At 37.2% G+C, this 20,464-nt stretch overlaps 1 protein-coding gene across 1 annotated transcript in view; it reads left to right on the top strand.

The window, feature by feature from the left end:
- opn8a (opsin 8, group member a) overlaps window positions 1-6,751 on the top strand; it is a 31,940-nt gene extending 25,189 nt beyond the window's left edge. Inside the window, exons 3-4 of the mRNA XM_056445584.1 lie at window positions 3,346-3,677; window positions 6,386-6,751. Of these exons, the coding sequence (XP_056301559.1) occupies window positions 3,346-3,677; window positions 6,386-6,697 (644 nt within the window). The 3' untranslated portion in view covers window positions 6,698-6,751. The remainder of the gene's footprint in view (window positions 1-3,345; window positions 3,678-6,385) is intronic.
- Window positions 6,752-20,464: the final 13,713 nt, after the last annotated feature.

Below are 20,464 nucleotides of genomic sequence, written 5' to 3' on the forward strand. Positions count from 1 at the left end.
AAAATGAATAAATGAATTTAAAGCGCACTAGTAAATTTACAGTCTTACTGGCAAAAAACTAAATTGTCAGTAAGTTACTGTAAATTTTACAGTAAATCTTAATTATTAATTTACAGTGTGGTTTTGTGGTCTAGGGTAAAATTATAAGAATCCAAATTGATACCTCAAAGGTACACTAACAAAAAAGTACTAAAGTACACCTCTTGAAATATTAATAGTAGGTACAAATTTGTACATTTAAGTTATAATACAGATGCTTGGTACAAATGTACACATTTGGAAAAAGTTTAATTTTTGTTATGTCTTGGATATTAGACTTCAAAGAGTCAAAAAATAAAACAGTGGAAATGTTCAAAAGTTTGTTTTTGAAGCGAAGATACTGAAGTTAGTCAAGTCACTTTTATTTCCATAGTGCAGTCTAGATTTTGTCAAAGCTGTTTTACAAGGATAAACAATAAATTAATAAAAGTCATATGCTTTTTTGTGTGACATATTTATTACACAATCTGACAAAAATCTTGTCGTTGATCCCAGTTGTAAGAGCAACAAATAATAACTTGACTTCTAGTTGAGTCTTGACTTCAAGACCTACTGGAACCCACATGGAACCAAGATTCTCATAGAAATCAGTCAAGTTTCGTGAGGGAAAAATCATGGTTTGAGGTGACATTCAGTATGGGGGCATGCGAGATCTGCATGAGTGGATGGCAACATCAACAGCCTGAGGTATCAAGATATTTGTGCTGCCCATTACATTACAAAACACAGGAGAGGGCAACTTCTTCAGCAGGATAGCGCTCCTTCTCATACTTCAGCCTCCACATCAAAGTTCCTGGAAGCAAGGGAGATCAAGGTGCTCCAGGATTGGCCAGCCCAGTCACCAGGGATGAACATTATTGAGCATGTCTGGGGTAAGATGAAGGAGGAGGCATTGAAGATGAATCCAAAGAATCTTGATTAACTCTGGGAGTCCTGCAAGAATGCTTTCTTTGCCATTCCAGATGACTTTATTAATAAGTGATTTGAGTCATTGCAAAGATGTATGGATGCAGACCTCCAAGCTCATGGGAGTCATACAGCACACAATATTAATTCTTTTTCCACTGCACCATGACTTTATATTCTATTCTGTACAGTATTTATATTAACTGACAAGATCTTTGTCTAAGCAACGTCAGACCATGTCCTAATCAAATATATAAAAATCAAGGCATGATCATATTTTATTTTGGTAAAATAAGCGTAATCTAGAGGTCTTTGCATTTCATATAAGCTACTTCTGATACGAAATGATCAACTAGAAGTCAAGTTATTATTTGTTGCTCCTAAAACTTGTCAGGTAGTGTATATTAGGTACACTTGACTTCCAGAATTGTAATATATAAAATATATTAAGTACACTTGTCCAACTAGGGGAATATTCAAGTAAACATTAGCCCTTTATTTGTGGCTTTATACGCAACACATTTTGAGAAAACCATATAGGAAACTGAATAGACAGTAATCACAGTAAAATCAAAATAAATTGATGAAACATCAGTGTCCTTGAGTGTTTCTGTTGTTTAATCAAGACAGCGGAATTGACAGGAGGCCACAAATTATAGCATTGTCACCATAAATGCCAGGAAGTGGCAGAATTTAAATGCTGCCATTATGTCCTATGCAATTATGTCAGATTTTCAACTACAAAAGGAAATCAGGCGAAGATGCGGAAGTCGCTGCAACAAGTTTATTCTGGCTGTGACATAAATCTGATAGAAATGCGATAATAAAAAAGAGAAAATATGGATCAACGCTTGTGATCTTTCAGTTAACCGTTGGACTAAATCCGACATGCATCACCAACAAGACTCAAAGGTTGGTTTATGACATTAAATGAGTCACTTTAAAATCAATAACATGCATTTAAATCACTGCAAGTTAAAAGTCTGTAGTAAATGTAATTCTAAACCATAACATACAATGCATATTACAGAAAACAACATCTGTGAAAGATCTAACTGTAAACTTGACTTTACTCTTACAGTTCTTTTCATTTAAAGCAAACATTAGCCTTTCAGATTTCTTTAAGGAAATCTTCATAGATAATGTCATTAGATATATAAACGTCCATAAAGGCTAACTGGATGAATTATCTAAATATTTTAAACATTTACAGTACAGAAAATACATTTGGCCAATAGTTTAACCAATTTATTAGTGGTTTATAATGTATATCAAGCAGAAAAAGCTTACGATATGTTCTGTTTATGTAATAGGTAGACAACTGTATGTACTTTCTAAAGGGGTCATTCATTTGCAAGCAAACCTTGACTACACATTAGCTCTTGAAACACAAGATCGTCATATATCCTTGAAATCTTTAATGATGCATGAAAAGGTCATTGGAGAATATAGACAGGCAAAATTATGGTTCGTCTGTGCTTGGGTGATCTATTTAAACACCCAATGGTTTCCCAATGTGAGACTTTCTGTTTACTATTTGCTTTTCAAATAATTACAAATCTGAAGCTGATATCTACCTTCAAACGTACTGTATGATACATTTCAAAAAAATGGTTTATTGGCATTGGTATTTTTGGCTTGAGAGGTTTTGAGTTTTCTGGCTAAACTCTATTTTAAAGGGATAGTTTTTGAGACAAATATATTTTTGTTTCACTGAACACAAAAAAGATTTACTGAAGAATGTAGGAGTATTTAGCTCAAAGTGAAGCTATTAAAACCTAATTAGGTTCATTAGGGTAATTAGGCAAGTTATTGTATTACAATGGTTTGTTCTGTAGACCAGTGTTTCCCAACCCTGTTCCTTGAGGCACACCAACAGTACATATTTTGAATGTCTCCCTTATCTGACCCATTAACTTCAGGTTTTGGAGTCTCTTCTAATCTTCTGATGAGTTGATTCAGGTGTGTTTGATTAGGGAGAGGTTGGAAATGTGTACTGTTGGTGTGCCTTCAGGAACAGGGTTGGGAAACACTGCTGTAGACAATAAAAAAAATATTGCTTAAAGGGGCTAATAATATTAACCTTGTTTCAAAAAATGTTTTAATTCTAGCTGAAATAAAACAATAAAACTTTCTCCAGAAGAAAAAATACTATAGGAAATGCTGTGAAAAATTCCTTGCTCTGTTAAACATCATTTGGGAAATAAAAAAATAAAGAAAATTCACAGGAGGGTTAATAATTTTGAGTTTGCTGTATATTTTTTATGTTCAAGGATGAATAAACGATGACAGAATTGTATTTTTTGGGTGAATTGTCTCTTTAAGACCTTTATATTTGCTGTAAATTTATTCCTGTACTGAATAACAGCATCTAACAATGTTTCTGTCTATATGTTTCAGGCACCAAGTTTCGAAGAAAAACTATAAGTATATTGATTGGTGTCATCTGGATGTATTCACTGCTGTGGGCTGTTTTTCCTCTTCTGGGATGGGGAGGATATGGGCCAGAACCCTTCGGTTTGGCCTGCTCTGTGGATTGGATTGGATACCAGCACTCTTTAAATGGTTCTTCATTCATTATGGCTTTGGCCATCCTGTGCACCCTCATCCCATGTATGGTCATCCTGTTCTCCTACAGTGGCATCGCCTGGAAGCTCCACAAGGCCTATCAGTCCATCCAGAGCAATGACAGCCTGCCCAACTCAGGGGCCGTCGAGAGAAAAGTCACCCTGGTAATTTATTTCAAAATGGGAGTCCAATCAGGGGTGTGTTTCCGAAAACCATCGTTAGCCAACTAAGGTCGCAAGATCCGTCGTTACAAACATAGTTAATTGATTTGGTGTTTCCCAAATCCATAGCTCCAACGAAAATTCGCAAACTGCATCACAAACTGGTAAGTTTGCAACTACACCTCTAGAGCTGTAGTTAGAAGCATAGTTCCAAGCTGTATTTTATTCCAAGTTATCCCTCCTAAGCCCCATTCTTTAAGAACGTTCCAACATTTAAATTTGGAATGATTAAAAAAACATTAAAGTCATCTCTCTTACGTGTTACTTGCTTTTTTACAGTTCAGTTTTAGCTATTTTCATATTGACAATTGTGTCCCTTCATAGAAAAAGTTAAAATCATACCATTTTGAATGCAGCTATATCAAAAGACGAAAGCTATAGGTGACCTATGGAAAGTGGAATCTAGGTTACGTCTCCAAAGCTTGTGAAAACAAAAATAGATAGGTTACGTTAATGGATTTAATTTAAAGTAGCCTAGGCTATTTATTAAGAAACATATATGTACTGTATTAGGCCTGTATGCTAGAACATTTCTGCAGTGGTTTGAATGTGTCAAAGTTGTAAAAGTTTTTATTTTATTTTATTTTATTGTTATTATTATTATTTAGTAGGATAATGTTTTATTTATTTTTTTGTTTCTTAATAAAAAGCACACATTAACGTGATGATTTATATATGAGATTAGAAAACGTGTTAGCTTTTGTTAGTGGTTTTATGTTTTAGATTAGAATATGGCATATTCTAAATAATATTTGTAAAGGAAACATAGACCCTATAGGTGCCGTTTACATATATTTCAATTAATATGGTAAACGAGTGCATGTTCTTACCAAAATTAATATTGGATTTTATTTTTTTTAATGCGTGTGCGTGTAAAACAATTTGCAGAAAAAAAGGGATTTTCTCTAAAGAAGTAGTTACTCCACCCTGTTTAGAAAATCATTATGGACGTTTTACTTTATAACTATCGTTTTTCAAATTAAAGATCTGTGACAGAGAAACTATGGTTTTGGGAAACATTCATCACTGAATCGTTCTTTTCCCAAACGATGCATAATACTATGATAGGTCAGCCACGAGTTAAATTGGCTATTTTCAGTCATACTAACGAAATCAAGGAATTTTAATATAGGAGACCACACAATATGAGTTTCAGGCCCTGTTTACACTAATACGTTTTAGTTTTAAAACGCATAGGATTTGCTACTTTTACGCCTTCCGTCCACACTACCCCAGAGCTGGAAACGCTGAGGAGGCCATATTAGTTTTAAAACGCTGCTGCTGCGTGTCAGCGTGGATGGGGGAAAACGGAAACATCTGAAAACGATCCCTTTATTAATCCGGAGTCGCCACAGCGGAATGAACCACCAACTTATCCAGCATATGTTTTACGCAGCGGATGCCCTTCCAGCTGCAACCCATCACTGGAAAACACCCATACACTCTCATTCACACACATACACTATGGACAATTTAGCTTACCCTTGTAAGGCTCCTTTACTTTAATTTAGCTTAGACTTGTGGGGGAAACCGAAGCACCGGGAGAACTCCACACAGAAATGCCAACTGACCCAGCTGAGGCGACCTTCATGCTGCGCCACCGCATCGCCCTTGTTAAACGAATTTTTGCGGTCAAAAAAAGTTTAGTACACATGGATGTACTGAATGAAGTCTATAAAAGCTGTTTGGCATTTCTTGTATTGGCCGATTTAAACAATTATAAACAACATAAAACAAACATTTTGATGTTCTGATAGCGAGTCCTATGAAGAAGAATCACTTCCTGCCCTCCATCTTAGTCTTGTGCGTCATCAATGACGTCATCTGAAAACAACCTATATAAGAGTTTTCCAATATTGTGCAGCCCTAATTGCCATAAATTTATATTGCTGTGCTCTTTTTCCACATTTTCTATACCAGATCTCCTTGTTTATTTGTCATTAGAAGTCTGCCATATGATGCAAAAAAATAAGGTCTGTTTAAAGTTGCCAATATGATGCATTTTACTGAGATTTGCCGGCACTATGCACACAATTGACACTGTAAAAACAGTGATCTGGCCTTTTAAGTGTTGAACATACTGGGTCACAGTTTTAGCAAACCCCGAAGGTTTCACACGTCTGCTGAAAAATTTTATCCTGGCACAGTGACAGACGCTGTTTCACACCCCAGATTCATCTTTTGATCACAACAAAGTTGTTTGTCTCAGTTGGTTTTAAACTATAAAACTAAAAGGAACATTTTACTGACAAAAATGATAGAAGTGGGTAAAGGTCAACCTCTATTCAACATGTAAAGGTCACTAATGGATGTAAACAGGTTCCAAGAAATAGCCCCTTGTAATTTTCTAGGTATATGAAGTATATTTAAAGGCTAAAAATGATTCGTAATTGTATTGTTTCTCCTGGATATAAGGGCAAAATGGTAATTGGGTGTTTCTGAAAAATTTCTCCCGAACCTGCCAGATATGATATTTAAGCATAATCAGAGTTGTTCATAAAGCTTAATTATTAAATTGTGCATGCAGAACCATCACTTTAGATTAATACATTAGTGCCCTTTCCTCCAGACTACAGCAGCGGTGGCCTGTCCAACATGAATCACTTTAAACGCTTTCCGCTGTCAGCTCAAGTTTCCCTCCTGTGTTTCAGATGGGCATCCTGATCAGCACTGGCTTTATTGTGTCCTGGGCGCCCTATGTGTTCGTCAGTCTCTGGACCATGTTTCGCTCCGAGGGAGAAGACAGCGTGGTGCCAATCGTCAGCTTGCTTCCCTGCCTCTTCGCAAAGTGCTCAACGGTGTACAACCCATTGGTCTACTATGTTTTCCGGAAATCTTTCCGTAGAGAGATACGACAGATCCGGACTGGCTGTTTTCAAGGTTGCTGGAATGCTATGAGCAAAATGACCAGAGGAGATCATCCAGAGGAAACTAGCGGGACACATGAGACAGATAATATTTGAACCTGAGTGGTTCAATGATAAAGTTCTTTTCACGGATAGTTTATTCACATGGCAGCCATACTTGTAATGATTTTGGGCAGTTCATATAAGAACTAAGTCCTATCAAAATGGGGGTATCCTGAAATCTCAGGAAGTTTCGAATCTGTGATAAAATCTAAAGTGACCTGTCCAGTATTGTTGTTGCTTAAGTACTAATTACATTTAAGGGTGCTTTCACACCTAGGCATTTGTTTTGGAACCTGGCGCGTTTGTCCCCTTAGCTCGGTTCATTTGGGCATATGTGAACCGCAAAATCGTTCTCTGCACCAAAACAATTGGTCCCAGATTGCCTAAATGAGGTCGTCTCGGCTCGGTTGAAATGAACTCTGAAGTGGTTTAGTTGTAGTGAGAAAGCAATATGATCCAACAAACTAACAAACCCGCCTATATCACAGTGTATTATGGATATGTAATAGGCATATTCAGTTCAAATCAGAATTATTAGCCCCCCTTTGATTTTGTTTTTCTTTTTTAAATATTTTAACAGAGCAAGAAAATTTTCACAATATGTCTAATAATATTTTTTCTTTTGGAGAAACTCTTATTTGTTTTATTTCAGCGAGAATAAAAGAAGTTTTTAATTTTTTAATAAACATTTTAAGGTCAATACTATTAGCCCCTTTAAGCTATATATTTTTTGATAGTCTAAAGAACAAACCATTGTTATACAATAACTTGCCTAATTACCCTAACCTGCTTAGTTAACCTAATTAATCTAGTTAAGCCTTTAAATGTAACTTTAATCTGTATAGAAGTGTCTTGAAAAATATCTAGTCAAATATTATTTACTGTCATCATGGCAAAGATAAAATGAATAGTTATTAGAAATGAGAAATTAAAACTATTATGTTTAGAAATGTGTTGAAAAAAATCTCTCCGTTAAACAGAAATAGAGGAAAAAATAAAAACGGGGACTAATAATTCATGGGGGCTAATAATTCTGACTTCAACTCTATATGGCTATAATAAGACAGAATGATGCGTAGACCGGCAAAAGTGTGTTTTATGTCAAATACAAAAGATAAAGTAAGTGAACTATTAAAAAAACATATAATATCATTAACTTTTTTCGGCTTACGCGACCTCTGATATATTATCAATATATACAACATAGACTCATTCTGATAACGTAGCTCTATGTATGTTTCTGGAGATCGCGAATTATGTAGCCAAAAGTACATATGGCTGCATTTCATCTTTAAAACGAACGCTACAGGGCGGTATGACGTTGTTGCTTTTCGCACTTACCAGCTGACCACTTACCTCAGTGTGGACGGCTTTCCTGCTGTTACCAGTTTGTCCAGTTAGCTTGGCATGTATGTTGGCAGACTTGAGATGCAGAGGAGTTGACCAAGATGATGGGGTTCGAGTACAGTGAAGAATGGTTCTAGAAAGCAGGTAAGACAAAAAAAAGATAAAAAAGAATATAAACAAGTAAATAACAGGGTGAGAATGTGGTAAAATCAAATTTTAAAAATCAATCGATGCTTTTGACGAACACTATTGGTTGGGTTTGGGGAACGAGGAGGGTAGGTCAGTCAATCGGTCAGTCAGTCAGTCAAACAGTCTTTACAAGAGAACAGCAGGCGCGAATTGCACTCGCGAGGGAAATTTGAGATCTCAAAAAGTGCACAGTGACCTCTGGTGGATTCGCAAAATATATCTGGTGGATATATATTTTACAACCCTTGACAATTGAAACGAGGTTCTGTATGAAAAATTCTCTCCTCTTATTAATATTTAGGGATGACTATGTCTGTGGGTGTCACTATTCAAAATTAAAGCACACCTTTTGGCTCATGTCTCATTTCTCATTCTCATAAATTAAAATAATGACGTATGGCGGAATCCTGGAAAATAAACCAAACTCTGACCAATGTGAGGAGAGTTTTCTCGCACGTGACTTGTTTTAATAATTTTGGTCAATTTAGAAACTTTGTCGTGTAAAAGCGATCCGCACCAAGAACAAAAAGACAACATTGTAAAAATTTTAATCCCTGTTTCAGAACAAAACAATCGATCTACAGGTGTGAAAGCACCCTAAAACATGTATTTAAAATTTGCTGTGCATGTTCTTTTGACATCAATCTTCTTTTACAACTGTTTCAAAGGAAACCAGAGGACACAGTTACAAACACTAGAGGAGCAGAGACAAAACTCACAGGACACAAGCTGTGATGGCATGTGCTGTGAAGTCTTCTCTTGTCAAAATCAACGCATGCACACAGTGGTTGCCAAAACACAGAGATTGCCGTAAAACACAAGCGAATCTGTACAGAACCCTGCCCGCAAATAACCACATGGACTGATGATTGGCTACTTTGGCTGAATATTAAGCGATGCACTTTTCCCTATTCATAGTAAAGCGAATGAACTGTTTGTATTGTCTTTGGTCAATAGTCCACTGATCGGTCACTTTATGCATCCATCTGCCACTTTATTAGATATGCCTGCTCATAAACTGTTTATAATCACATTTATAATCATCCTCAGCAAAAACAGCATCTCAATGCAAATAGACAAGAACAGTCTAGGCAGGAAGAATCTGCTTAAGTTCATATCAAGTTACAAATAGGGAAAAAGGTAATGTAATGTAATTTAATGTAATGTATTGTAATGTAATGTGTATTTATATAGCGCATTTATTGTGTTTTACACCCAAAGCGCTTCACAATTAAGAGGGTGAGGGGTCTCTCCACACCACCACCAGTGTGCAGCATCCACTTGGATGATGCAACGGCAGCCACAGGACAACAGTGCCAGTGTGCTCGCCACATACCAGCTATTGGTGAAGTAAAGAGACAGTCAGTTCTGTGGATGGGGATGATTGGGAGGCCATAATGGGTAAGGGCCGATGAAGGAAATTTGGCCAAGACACTGGGGTTACACCCCTACTATTTACAAGAAGTGCCATAGGATTTTTAACAACCATAGAGAGTCAGGATCTCAGTAACGTCTCACTGACATTATGGTGTCCCTTTCACTACTGGAGCATTAGGACTCACACAGACCACAGGTTGAGCACCTCTGTTGCCTAACTAATTGCCGAAACCAATTTCAACAGCAACCTAGTTTTCTCATGTGGTCTCCCATCCAGGTACTGACCAGGCTCAGCCCTGCTTTGCTTCAGTGAGTAACCAGTCTTAGGCTGTACAGTAGGTTGGTATGGCTGTGGCAAAGGTGACTTATGTGACTTTAAAGGCCGAGACACACCAAGCCATTGGGCTTCAACAAGCTGTCTGTCAGTGCCGGTCTGGCTAGTTTGTTTGGTGTAGTTTGGTCTTGGGTTAACTCTGGATCGAGTTGGCCCAATTCAGCATGTAGAATAGGCATTGGCTGTTAGCTGAAGAGAGTGCTCTGATTAGTTTTTCAGCAGCAAATCAGAGTGCTAGAACGGAAACTGAAGCATCAAACTCAAGCAAACAATTTAAGTTAAGAAAGAGCTCACAGAAACCGCCTATAATTTCACTGCATGTATCATTGTTTTGATTGCAAATTTGACAACAGTTGTTTTTTATCTTCGCTAGTTGTTTGATGTCAACTTGGTGTGTCCCAACTCTAAATGTAGTGTAGTTGTTGGTGCAAGACAGCTGACGCAAGTACAGAAATTTCTGATCTGTTGGGAATTTCATGCATGATCATGTCAGAATGGCTTGAAAAAGAGAAAGTGTTGAGCGAGCTTTACACTACCTGACAAAATCTATTTTTTAGGAACAGCAAATACTAACTTGACTTCTAGTTGATCATTTGGTATCAGAAGTGGCTTATATGAAAGATAAAGTCCTCTAGATTATGCTTATTTTACCAAAATAAAATATGATCATGCCCTGATTTTTAAGGATTTAATTAGGACAGTAAGGTCTGACTTTGCTTAGACAAGTAATAACACTTGCCAGAAATGATGCACAGAATAGAATGTAAAGTCCTGGGGCCTCATGTACGGCTTGCGTTGAAATCATACTAAAACATTTACAGATTTGTGCGTACGCAGTAAAAAAATTCTGATGTTTGAAACACAAACGCCAAACCCCCCCCTATTCTCTTTGTACATCCGAATTAACGTGAAACTGAGCGCACGAGCTCAAAACCCCTCCCTGCTTCCTCCCCCGTATAAATATGCTAATGACTCTACTTTGGCAAAACCAAATGAAAAAGCAATGGCAAAAGCTAGCAAAAAGAGAAACTTTGAACAGACTGTGAATTGCAGGTGACCCTTTCGGAGGTAGACCGGAGAAAAACGATGTTATTTGCAAGTTTGTCCTCCGAAATTAAAAACAAAAGAAAAAATAGAGTGGGAGAGTTTAGCTGACGCAGTTAACGCAGTTGGGTCTGAACATCGCACTGTGAGTGAATTAAAAAAAGAAATGGTCTGATGTAAAGGTGTAAAATTTTGTAGCGTCTATAGCAGCGTGAGTGGGGTAGCTCGTAAAGCGCATAGCAACATATTTTGACACGTTGGAGCATGAACTCAGTTCGAATTTAGCGTGTGATGAACTCATTCTTCTTTCCCCATTACATATCAGATTTTGCCTACTCTTCATCACGAGGAAGACAAGTAGAAATCATTAATAAGTGTGTGTATTGTGTTAAGCGCATTTGAGCATCATATTTTATTTACACATTTATTGAATGTCAATGTTTCTGATTCACGTATGCAAATTAGTCTTCAGATGGTGCCTTTATAGCAATGTGCGTGCAGTCGATCACTCCGATTACGTTGGGAAAACCAGCGAAAAATCTTATAAACCTGCGGATGATCCTGTCCCATACAGCTGCCAGAATGAGGTTTGAGCCAAAAGAAATTCAAAACCAGAAAACCAGCAATACTGGATTTTTAGAGAAACCATTCAGGTCGGCCAGCTGGGAAAATATGGCTCTTGGCATATCTAGGCGGCAACAAGTTAAAATATTAGATTCTATTACAGTGCCTTAAGCAAAACTCTTGGATGAAATGTAATGACTTTATGTCATGAACCTCACACATTTTTCATGAATCTGGCATTTAACCGATCTTGATGATTGCACTTTGTCACTGGTGTAAAATGTCAGCTCTTTTTCTTCAATCAGATTGATTTGTATTGTTTTCAGGAGGACAGTTAAAACACATGCTACACACATATCACAATGCCGACAAAATTCAACCAATAAGAAGATGAGTTTGATTCTGCTGAACAGTCCATTAACAAAAATTATCCATGGTTTCACACACACACACACACACACACACACACACACACACACACACACACACATACACACACACACACACACACACACAATTTTATAATTAAACTAAGGTAATCACAAATCAAGTTTTCATTGCATTCTAAAAAATGCTGGATTGTCGTAATCCAACACTGGGTCAAATTTGGGTTAAACAATTTTAAAATGGGGCCCAACCTCATATTAACAAAGTGCATCCTATGAAGTGGATGCTGAGTGAATATTAGGAAGTCATGCTGAACTTCAATGGATTTTTATAGGAAAATATCAATGAAAAGACTTGGAGATAGCGTGTGATGACATGTTCAAGGGTGGCACAGTGGCTTAGTGGTTAACAGACAGCAAGAATGTCACTGGTTTGTGTCCCAGCTGGGCTTGTTGGAATTTCTGCGTGGAGTTAGAATGTTCTCAACGTGGTGGCGTGGGTTTCCTCTGGGTTTACCCCACAGTCCAAAGACATGTGCTATAGGTGAATAAGATGAACTAAAATTGGCCGTAGTGTATGTGTGTGTGTGAATGTGATAGTGTATGGGTGTTTCCCAGTACTGGGTTGTGGCTAGAAGGGCATCTGCAGCGTAAAACATAGACTGGAACAGTTGGCGGTTCATTCTGCTGTGGCAACCTCTGATAAATCAGAGACTAAGCTGAAGGAAAATTAAAGAATGAATGATCACAAATCCACACAGTTTTTGCTACACTCAAAAAAATGCTGGGTTGTCGTAAGCCAACATTGGGTCAAATTTGGGTCAAATGCAATGTTAAAAGTGTATCTAAAAAAGTGGCTGCTGAGTGAATTTTATGAAGTCATGTGATAAGCTTCAATGCTTTTCATATGAAAATATCAATGAAAAGACTTGGAGTTAGTGTGTGATAACACATTCAAGCCAATTGTAATATTGTAGGACACAAAACTGAGTCACTTCTTACAATATACAAACATCAGAACTTCACGTTCACTGAAAAACAAAATCATGCATTGGTTTTACTAAATTGTTTTAAGGTAAGTGGTTGCAAACTATTTTTGCCCACAGTCCAAAGGAGTGGACTATAGGTGAATTGTCATGTCATTTCGAGTCGTTTTCATCCACTTATCCAGGGCCGGGTCGCGGGGGCAGCAGTCTTAGGAGAGAACTCCAGACTTCCCTCTCCCCAGACACTTCCTCCAGCTCCTCCAGGGGGGATCCCGAGACATTCCCAGGCCAGCCGAGAGACATAGTCCCTACAGCATGTCCTAGGTCTTCCCCGAGGCCTTTTCTTGGTGGGACGTGCCTGGAACACCTCCCTTGGTAGGCATCCAGGAGGCATCCGAAACAGATGCCAGAGCCACCTCAGCTGACTTCTCTCGATGTGGAGAAGCGTCGGTTCTACACCGAGCTCTTCCCAAGTGTCAGAGCTCCTCACCCTGTCTGTAAGGGTGCGCCCGGCCACCCTGCAAAGAAAACTCATTTCGGCCGCTTGTATCCGAGATCTTGTCCTTTTGGTCATGACCCAAAGCTCATGACCATAGGTGAGAGTAGGAGCGTAGATTGACAGGTAAATCGAGAGCTTTGCCTTTCGGCTCAACAGACCGGTACATTGACCGCATTATTGCTGCCGCTGCACCAATCCACCTGTCAATCTCATGTTCGATCCTTCCCTCACTCGTGAACAAAACTACTTGAACTCCTCCATCTGGGGTAAGGACTTTCCTCCAACCTGGAGATGGAAAACTACCATTTTCTGGTGGTTTGGTGAACTGGGTAAACAAAATTGGTCGTAGTGTATGAGTGTATGTGAATACGAGAGTGTATGGGTGTTTCCCAGTACTGGGTTGCGGCTGAAAGGACATCCGCTGTGTAAAACGTATGCCGGAATAATTGGCGGTTCATTCCGCTGTGGTGACCCCTGATAAATAAGGGACTAAAGCAAAGGAAAATGAATGAATGAATTATTTCAGCCCTTATAAATGGTTTGAAACTTACCTTGAAAATAATGTAGTGAATGCAATGAATGATGTTTTTGTTTGTTTGAGAGATATACAGTAAGACATTAGCACATTCATGTGGGTTAACAGTTTTCTGACAATCCCTTGTTGTTCTGTTTGAACAATATCTAATTCTTTTGTCCTTTCTCAGACTCATACACTGCTGCTGATGCTGCAGCTAATCTTTTTTTTCCTTTTTATCAGATTATTGTGAGATAAATGCTTTTGTAATCCTTTGAAAAAGATAAAGAGTTTTTAAGAAAGACGATTGTTTGACTGATTTATCAATCATTGTGATGTCTTTTTTCTCCCTTTGAACCTATTTTCCATTAAATCCATTTCCTGCACTCACAGTTTCACTGCGTTTCCCTCTTATGTTCATTGTATAAGATTAATGCATCTATTAGCAGTGAAAGGGGCTGATCATCAAGTGACATCCACAGACTGAATGAAGGCTCCTGTTAATATTTGTTTGTATGACTCCTTCAATACAAACACCCTATTGAGTCTTTGATGGAAAAGTCACGCTTTCTATGTGAAGCTATATGGCATTGATTCTGCTTCCCTGTTCCTCGCAAACAATTTACAGAAAGTCACATATTATCAATCTAGCTGCATCAGACAAAAAAAAAAACATTATACAAATCAGATTTATACTAGGCAGGTTAATGCAAGTTGCTTTTTTTTTGGTTCTTCCCAACCGTGACATCTCTGTCGAGCAGCTCTCTGTGGGATTTCTGGATAGCCAGCAGGAGCGTCTTATTGAATTAGGGAGCAAATCAAAGTGAAGCCAGGTGACACTGGACATACCAGATATAGCAGCTTTCAAATGCCCAGAATAATAATACATGTGCGCTTCTGTTTTTAGTGTCACTAGAGAATTCTCAGTAAGATGTAATAATTGGAATTATTTAAGTTTGAAAAAAGATAACATTGAGATAACATTTCTTCAACATTTCAAATAAACTGATGAGCAACATTAGCATCTCCAGAATTGCAGAAAGGATTTTTCCAAAAGCCCACATATGCCACTGGTTAAAGAGAACTTGGACAGCTCAACGAAACAAGACAGTCTCTGCATAATAATACCGGGATAAAAGGGATATTATTTTCATTTCTTTCTATAAATGTTCGCTGAGTTCTTCAAGTAATTCATCTCATGTTCCCATCCACATTGTATGCATACAGTGATTAATACAGCACAGCCGATCTGCACTATGGCCATAATGGTAATAACATTAAACTGAGCTCTGTTAACTTTTAATCACTTTCATGGAAGGAACAGCGGCAGATGCATGGCCTCATATGATTTTCCCAGAAAGCTACATCACTAAGAAAGACACCTTCTGGCTATTATGTGCTTTCAGTCCATAGTGGTGTGTACTTTTCGAAGTTCAGAACCTGATGAGTGGATTGGACATCATTTTCATAATGGTGAACCATTCATTCACGTGGAACATGATGGGCTCGCAGACTCAGTTCTACAATATAGCTATATACAGCTGGTAAAATAAGTATTGAACAAGTCACCGTTTTTCTTAGAAAACATATTTCTAAAGGTTCTGTTGACTTGAAATTTTCTCAGGATGTTGGTAAAAGAAATCCATTTATGCAAAGAAAAGAACATTAATTCGTTTACAAATTAAGTTATGTGTAATCAATGAAGAAAGGGAGGTGTAAAAAGGCAGTGAAAGCCCAGACAGCAGTTGAAATCTCTCAGAAGTTCTTTAGCAACCCTCTGCCATTCATCAGCGTGAATTAATATCAGCTGCTTCAGTCAAATATCTACATTAACAGGATGATGAAGATGAAACCAGGGTGGACATTTCAGCAAGACAATGATCCAAAACACTGCCAAGGAGACTCTCAAATGCTTTTAGAGAAAGAAAGTCAAGCCGTAGAATGGCCCAGCCAATCACCTGACTTGAATCCAATAGAAAATATAGAATAAAGATCAGATTTGATAACCACAGAACCATCAAGATTTTTAAACTCAGTTGATATCTGTCACACCTGAGCAATGCCTGTGACTTTCCCCGCATGAGAGGCATCTTTAAGTTGCCATCACCAAAAAGGTCATTTATATAAAGCATTCAAGTAGTTCAGTACTTTCTCCCGGTGTTGTTTCATTATTAGACATGACTAATTTGTCAGTTTTGTATTGTTTGGGTTTTTAGTAAAATCTGGTTCAATTCCTTGTCAACAGCACCTTTAGAAACATTGTCCAGGAAAAAAACACGATGTGTTCAATACTTATTTTGTCCTGCTGCATTTATGACCACCCAGACATTATGTTGTTCCACACTAATATACAGTAAATGTCAATAAAAGTCACTTGGTTTACTTTTTAACATCAACAGTTGTCAGAGCAAGATCACGATCTTGTAATGCAATTTAAAAGCATAAACAAAAGTAAAAAACAAAATCAGTAACAATAGGAAATAGTGATATTTAGTTACAGTGTGCAAAATTGACAGGTTTTGCTATGTAGACATATATGCCAGAGCCAAAATAACTTTATGATACATACAAAGTTTAATGTTTGTTTGAACTGCTTATTTAAAATGAGCTGAAACAACACAATTCTTAGGGTTTTTGGGGACAACTTTATTGTTATATGTTCAATCCACTAATCCAATCCAACAATAAGTTAATTTAATTCCTTCATGTGTCCAACACAAATCAATTGTGTGGATCCCAGCATTGTTTACAGTGTAACAAATATTAGCAAACATTAATTATTGCATAAATGGCTCTCAGATTTATTTATTTTATTTATTTATTCAGGGACAATGTATAACATGACATGTTGTGCTAGAGTTAGCTATAAAGCTCCCCACATAGCAAAATATCTCTGGTCCAGCTCTGGCCCACACTATCAGCTTTTGCTTGGCCCACATGCCGCAGTGAATTACGGTACATGACTGGACCAAAGCAGGGCCAAATATGGACCATATCTGGGCCAAGTCTCAGCCAAGTTAATAACCCATAACTGAGCATGAACTGGGCCAGGTATGTTGGTGTGTCACAACTACAATGAAATTGATTAAACCCATGAATCATTGCACTTCAAGCGTGCTATGGGTGTGCTTTTTCTTAAAGTGACCTGATTTTTCCTTTATTTGAAAAGTATTAAAAAAAATTAAATGTGGGTCAAGATAGGCCAAACTTACATGGCCCACATAAAAATTAATAACATCTGGGCCAAACAATACATTTTACATCTGCCCCAAGTATTGTGTGCCGCCTTAAAGACGGTGCCATCTCTGCCAAACCAGGACCATGTTTGGCCCCAATGCTGTATGCCAGTGCCGGATGAATGCCTGCTGTGCCAGATTTATGCCAAATCTGGGCCAGAATTCTTTGCTACTTGGGTAATTTACATCTGTAGTCCCTGGGCAGGAAGTTGTTACAAGTTTAAAATTAAAGAAATAATACAATATTGTTAGTAATTTATTTATATTGTCAACCCTACTGAAAAAACAGCTTAAACCAGCCTAGGCTGGTTGGCTGGTTTTAGATGGTTGACCATCCATTTCCAGCCTGGTCTTAGCTAATCAGGCTGAAAAATGACCAGCTAAAACCAGCAAGACCAGCCTAGCCAGGTTGGGAGCCCAGCCAAAACCAGCTATGTCCAGCTTAAACCAGGCTGGTCAAGTTGGTTTAAGCTGGATTTAGCTGGTCATTTTCCAGCCTGGCCAGCTAAGACCAGGCTGGAAATGGCTGGAAACCAGCCTGGAAATGGCCAAAATCCCTCTAAAATCAGGCTGGTCAACCAGCTAAAACCAGCCAACCAGCCTAGGCTGGTTTAAGCTGGATTTTTCAGCAGGGAAATATTTCAAAATATGTTATGAATGATGGTATATATTAGATCAATGCTTTAGATATTGAAACCCGACTGCCAGTCCCTCCTATATGCTGGGTTTTCATTATAAAACTATTCCTGACCTGTCAGTCTGCATGAGATATAAAATAAAGATGCTATATAATGAAAAACTGGATATAGGCATAGCTGAATACTAAGAGTTCAGTACATTGAAATGTTTCCTATTCAGCAGACACTTGTCCAGCACATTACAAGGGAAGTGAGTAGATAATAAAAGCAATTCATTATAAAGCATGTCAGAATTTACAAGGTTAGTCTGAAAGGGACAAACTCAAGACAAACAAGGGTAAAACAAAGAGCCGTGAGCTGTCAAAGCTGCCCACCACATTTCTATACTCCTCTCACTGCAGATTCATACTTATGCAGTCATCTTCATATGAATCATACTGTTCATGAATATGGACACATTTTGAAAGCACAAATAGTTTAGGTTCTTATTCATTAAGATTTTTCATGATGCAACTCGATTTTGTGAAGAGTTCGTGATCATAAATCATATTCAGAGAACATCTGAATGAACATGCAAGACTCCACCCAGAACTGCCAACTGGCCCAGCCGGGGTCTAACCAGCGACTAGCTGTGAGGCAATCATGCTACCCACTGCACCACCATGCTGCCTATTTGTATTTCAGTATTTCCTAATTAAATTTAGTGTTCTTCATTAAAAAAAGAAAAACACCCACACACACATACTGTCGATGTATATTGCACACATAACACCACAGATAATGCTAAATCACCTTAATTAGTTTCCATCAAGTTACAAACAAATTCAAAGATAAGAGCTATGAATAATTCAAAGATATTGACAACTCTAAATAAGCCATGCAAATGTGTTATTAGGAAGGACAAATTAAATAATGATAAGCACAGGAGGACTTTAAAGTGTCCTTTAAAGCTGTTGTGTTTGTCAAACTTAAAATGCGACTAATTAATCAGTTGACTCGTCTACAAAACAGTGCGTGATTTCATGTGCCACCTTCTGAATTTAATTTAGCATTGCATTTTAAAGCAATCAAAGGGATACAGTAGTACATCCAAAAAAAAAAAGAATACCTACTCATCGTTTACTTGCCTAAGAGCAGTAGAGTAGAGAAAAAATACTGTGGAAGTCAATGGCTGTTGGTTTCCAAGAAAGAAAGAAAGGTATTTTAACTTTTGGGTGGACGTCTCTTTAAGGCAAAACAGTGAAGGTTAAACTTAATGTAATAATAAATAAATAAATAAATAAATAAATAAATAAATAAATGAAAATAGTTATCGCCATACTTTCCCAAATGATTAAATTAAATAAAAAAATAAACAAATAAATTAAATAATAAAATGATGAAATAATTAAATTAAATTAAATTAAATAACAATTAAAAAAAAAATTCAAAACATTATTTGAATTACAAGTTTTCTAAAATGTTATGTTTAAACATGCAAATTAATTATTATTTACTGAAATTTGCAAACATTTCTAGCTCAAAAATCTGAGCATTGGATAGAGTCAGATTCAAAAATCGTGTTTATTTATTTTCCATATGAAAAGTATGTGCTTTTACAATGGGGATTTTGCCAAAATCTTGTCATCGCTTCAGAATACTGAAAAGATTGTAAACAGCCCTAATATATATATATATATATATATATATATATATATATATATATATATATATATATATATATATATATATATATATATATGCAGTGGGTAGCATGATCGCCTCACAGCAAGAAGGTTACTGGTTCGAGCCTCTGCTAGGTCAGTTGGCATATCTGTGTGAAGTTTGCATGTTCTTGCATGTTGGCGTGGGTTTTCTCCGGGTGCTCCGGTTTCCCCCACAGTCCAAAGATATGCGCCATAGGTGGATTGGGTAAGCTAAATTATCTGCAGTGTGAGTGTTTCCCAGAGTTGGGTTGTGGCTGGAAAGTCATCCGCTGCGTAAAACATATGTTGAATAAGTTGGCGGTTGATTCCGCTGTGGCGACCCCTGATTACAGTTTTTCTCAGTCGCAGTGGTGCATTTCTCACAACACTATTTACATTTGTACAACAGTTATTGCATTTCTCAAAACAATTATTCATTTGTGCACATCATAGTAGCAGTTTCTCATTCCTTCCAACAAATTGCAAATGCTTTTGGACATGCATCAGTTGCTTTCATACAACTCTCTGCTGTTTTATAACATTATCATTTGCTTATGACATGTCAGTCAAAATGAACTAAACTTGTGAATGCTGAATAGTCTTTCCATATAAAACTAAGAGCCCTCATTTCATTACTTGAGTCATTCAATACAAAAATGAAAATGAAAAACTAAGTGTCAAAATCTGTCAAGCTAATTTTATAAAAAAGAATTAAATATTTTTTTCTTTCTGAAAATGTCTTCTAAATTGAACAGTTTCATGAATGATTTACAGACCTCTGAATGTTGTAGGTTCAGTTCCAATATGTACTGCTATATTGTTTACAGATGTGCACAGCTCTACCCAAAGGAAGTTTATGTTTGTTGTAAATAAGGGTGTATTTATTCATCTGCACAATGCTGTGAATAAATTAGAATTGCAAAGAGCATCTACAGTAAAACTGTGAAACATAAATATTCAGTGTCTTGTACTAAGAAACCTTACTAAATGCAGTGAATTGTAACTTTACTGTAGTTTTCAAA

The sequence above is a fragment of the Danio aesculapii genome, chromosome 20 (genome assembly GCF_903798145.1).
Source record: "Danio aesculapii chromosome 20, fDanAes4.1, whole genome shotgun sequence".
NCBI classification, from domain to species: Eukaryota; Metazoa; Chordata; class Actinopteri; order Cypriniformes; family Danionidae; genus Danio; species Danio aesculapii.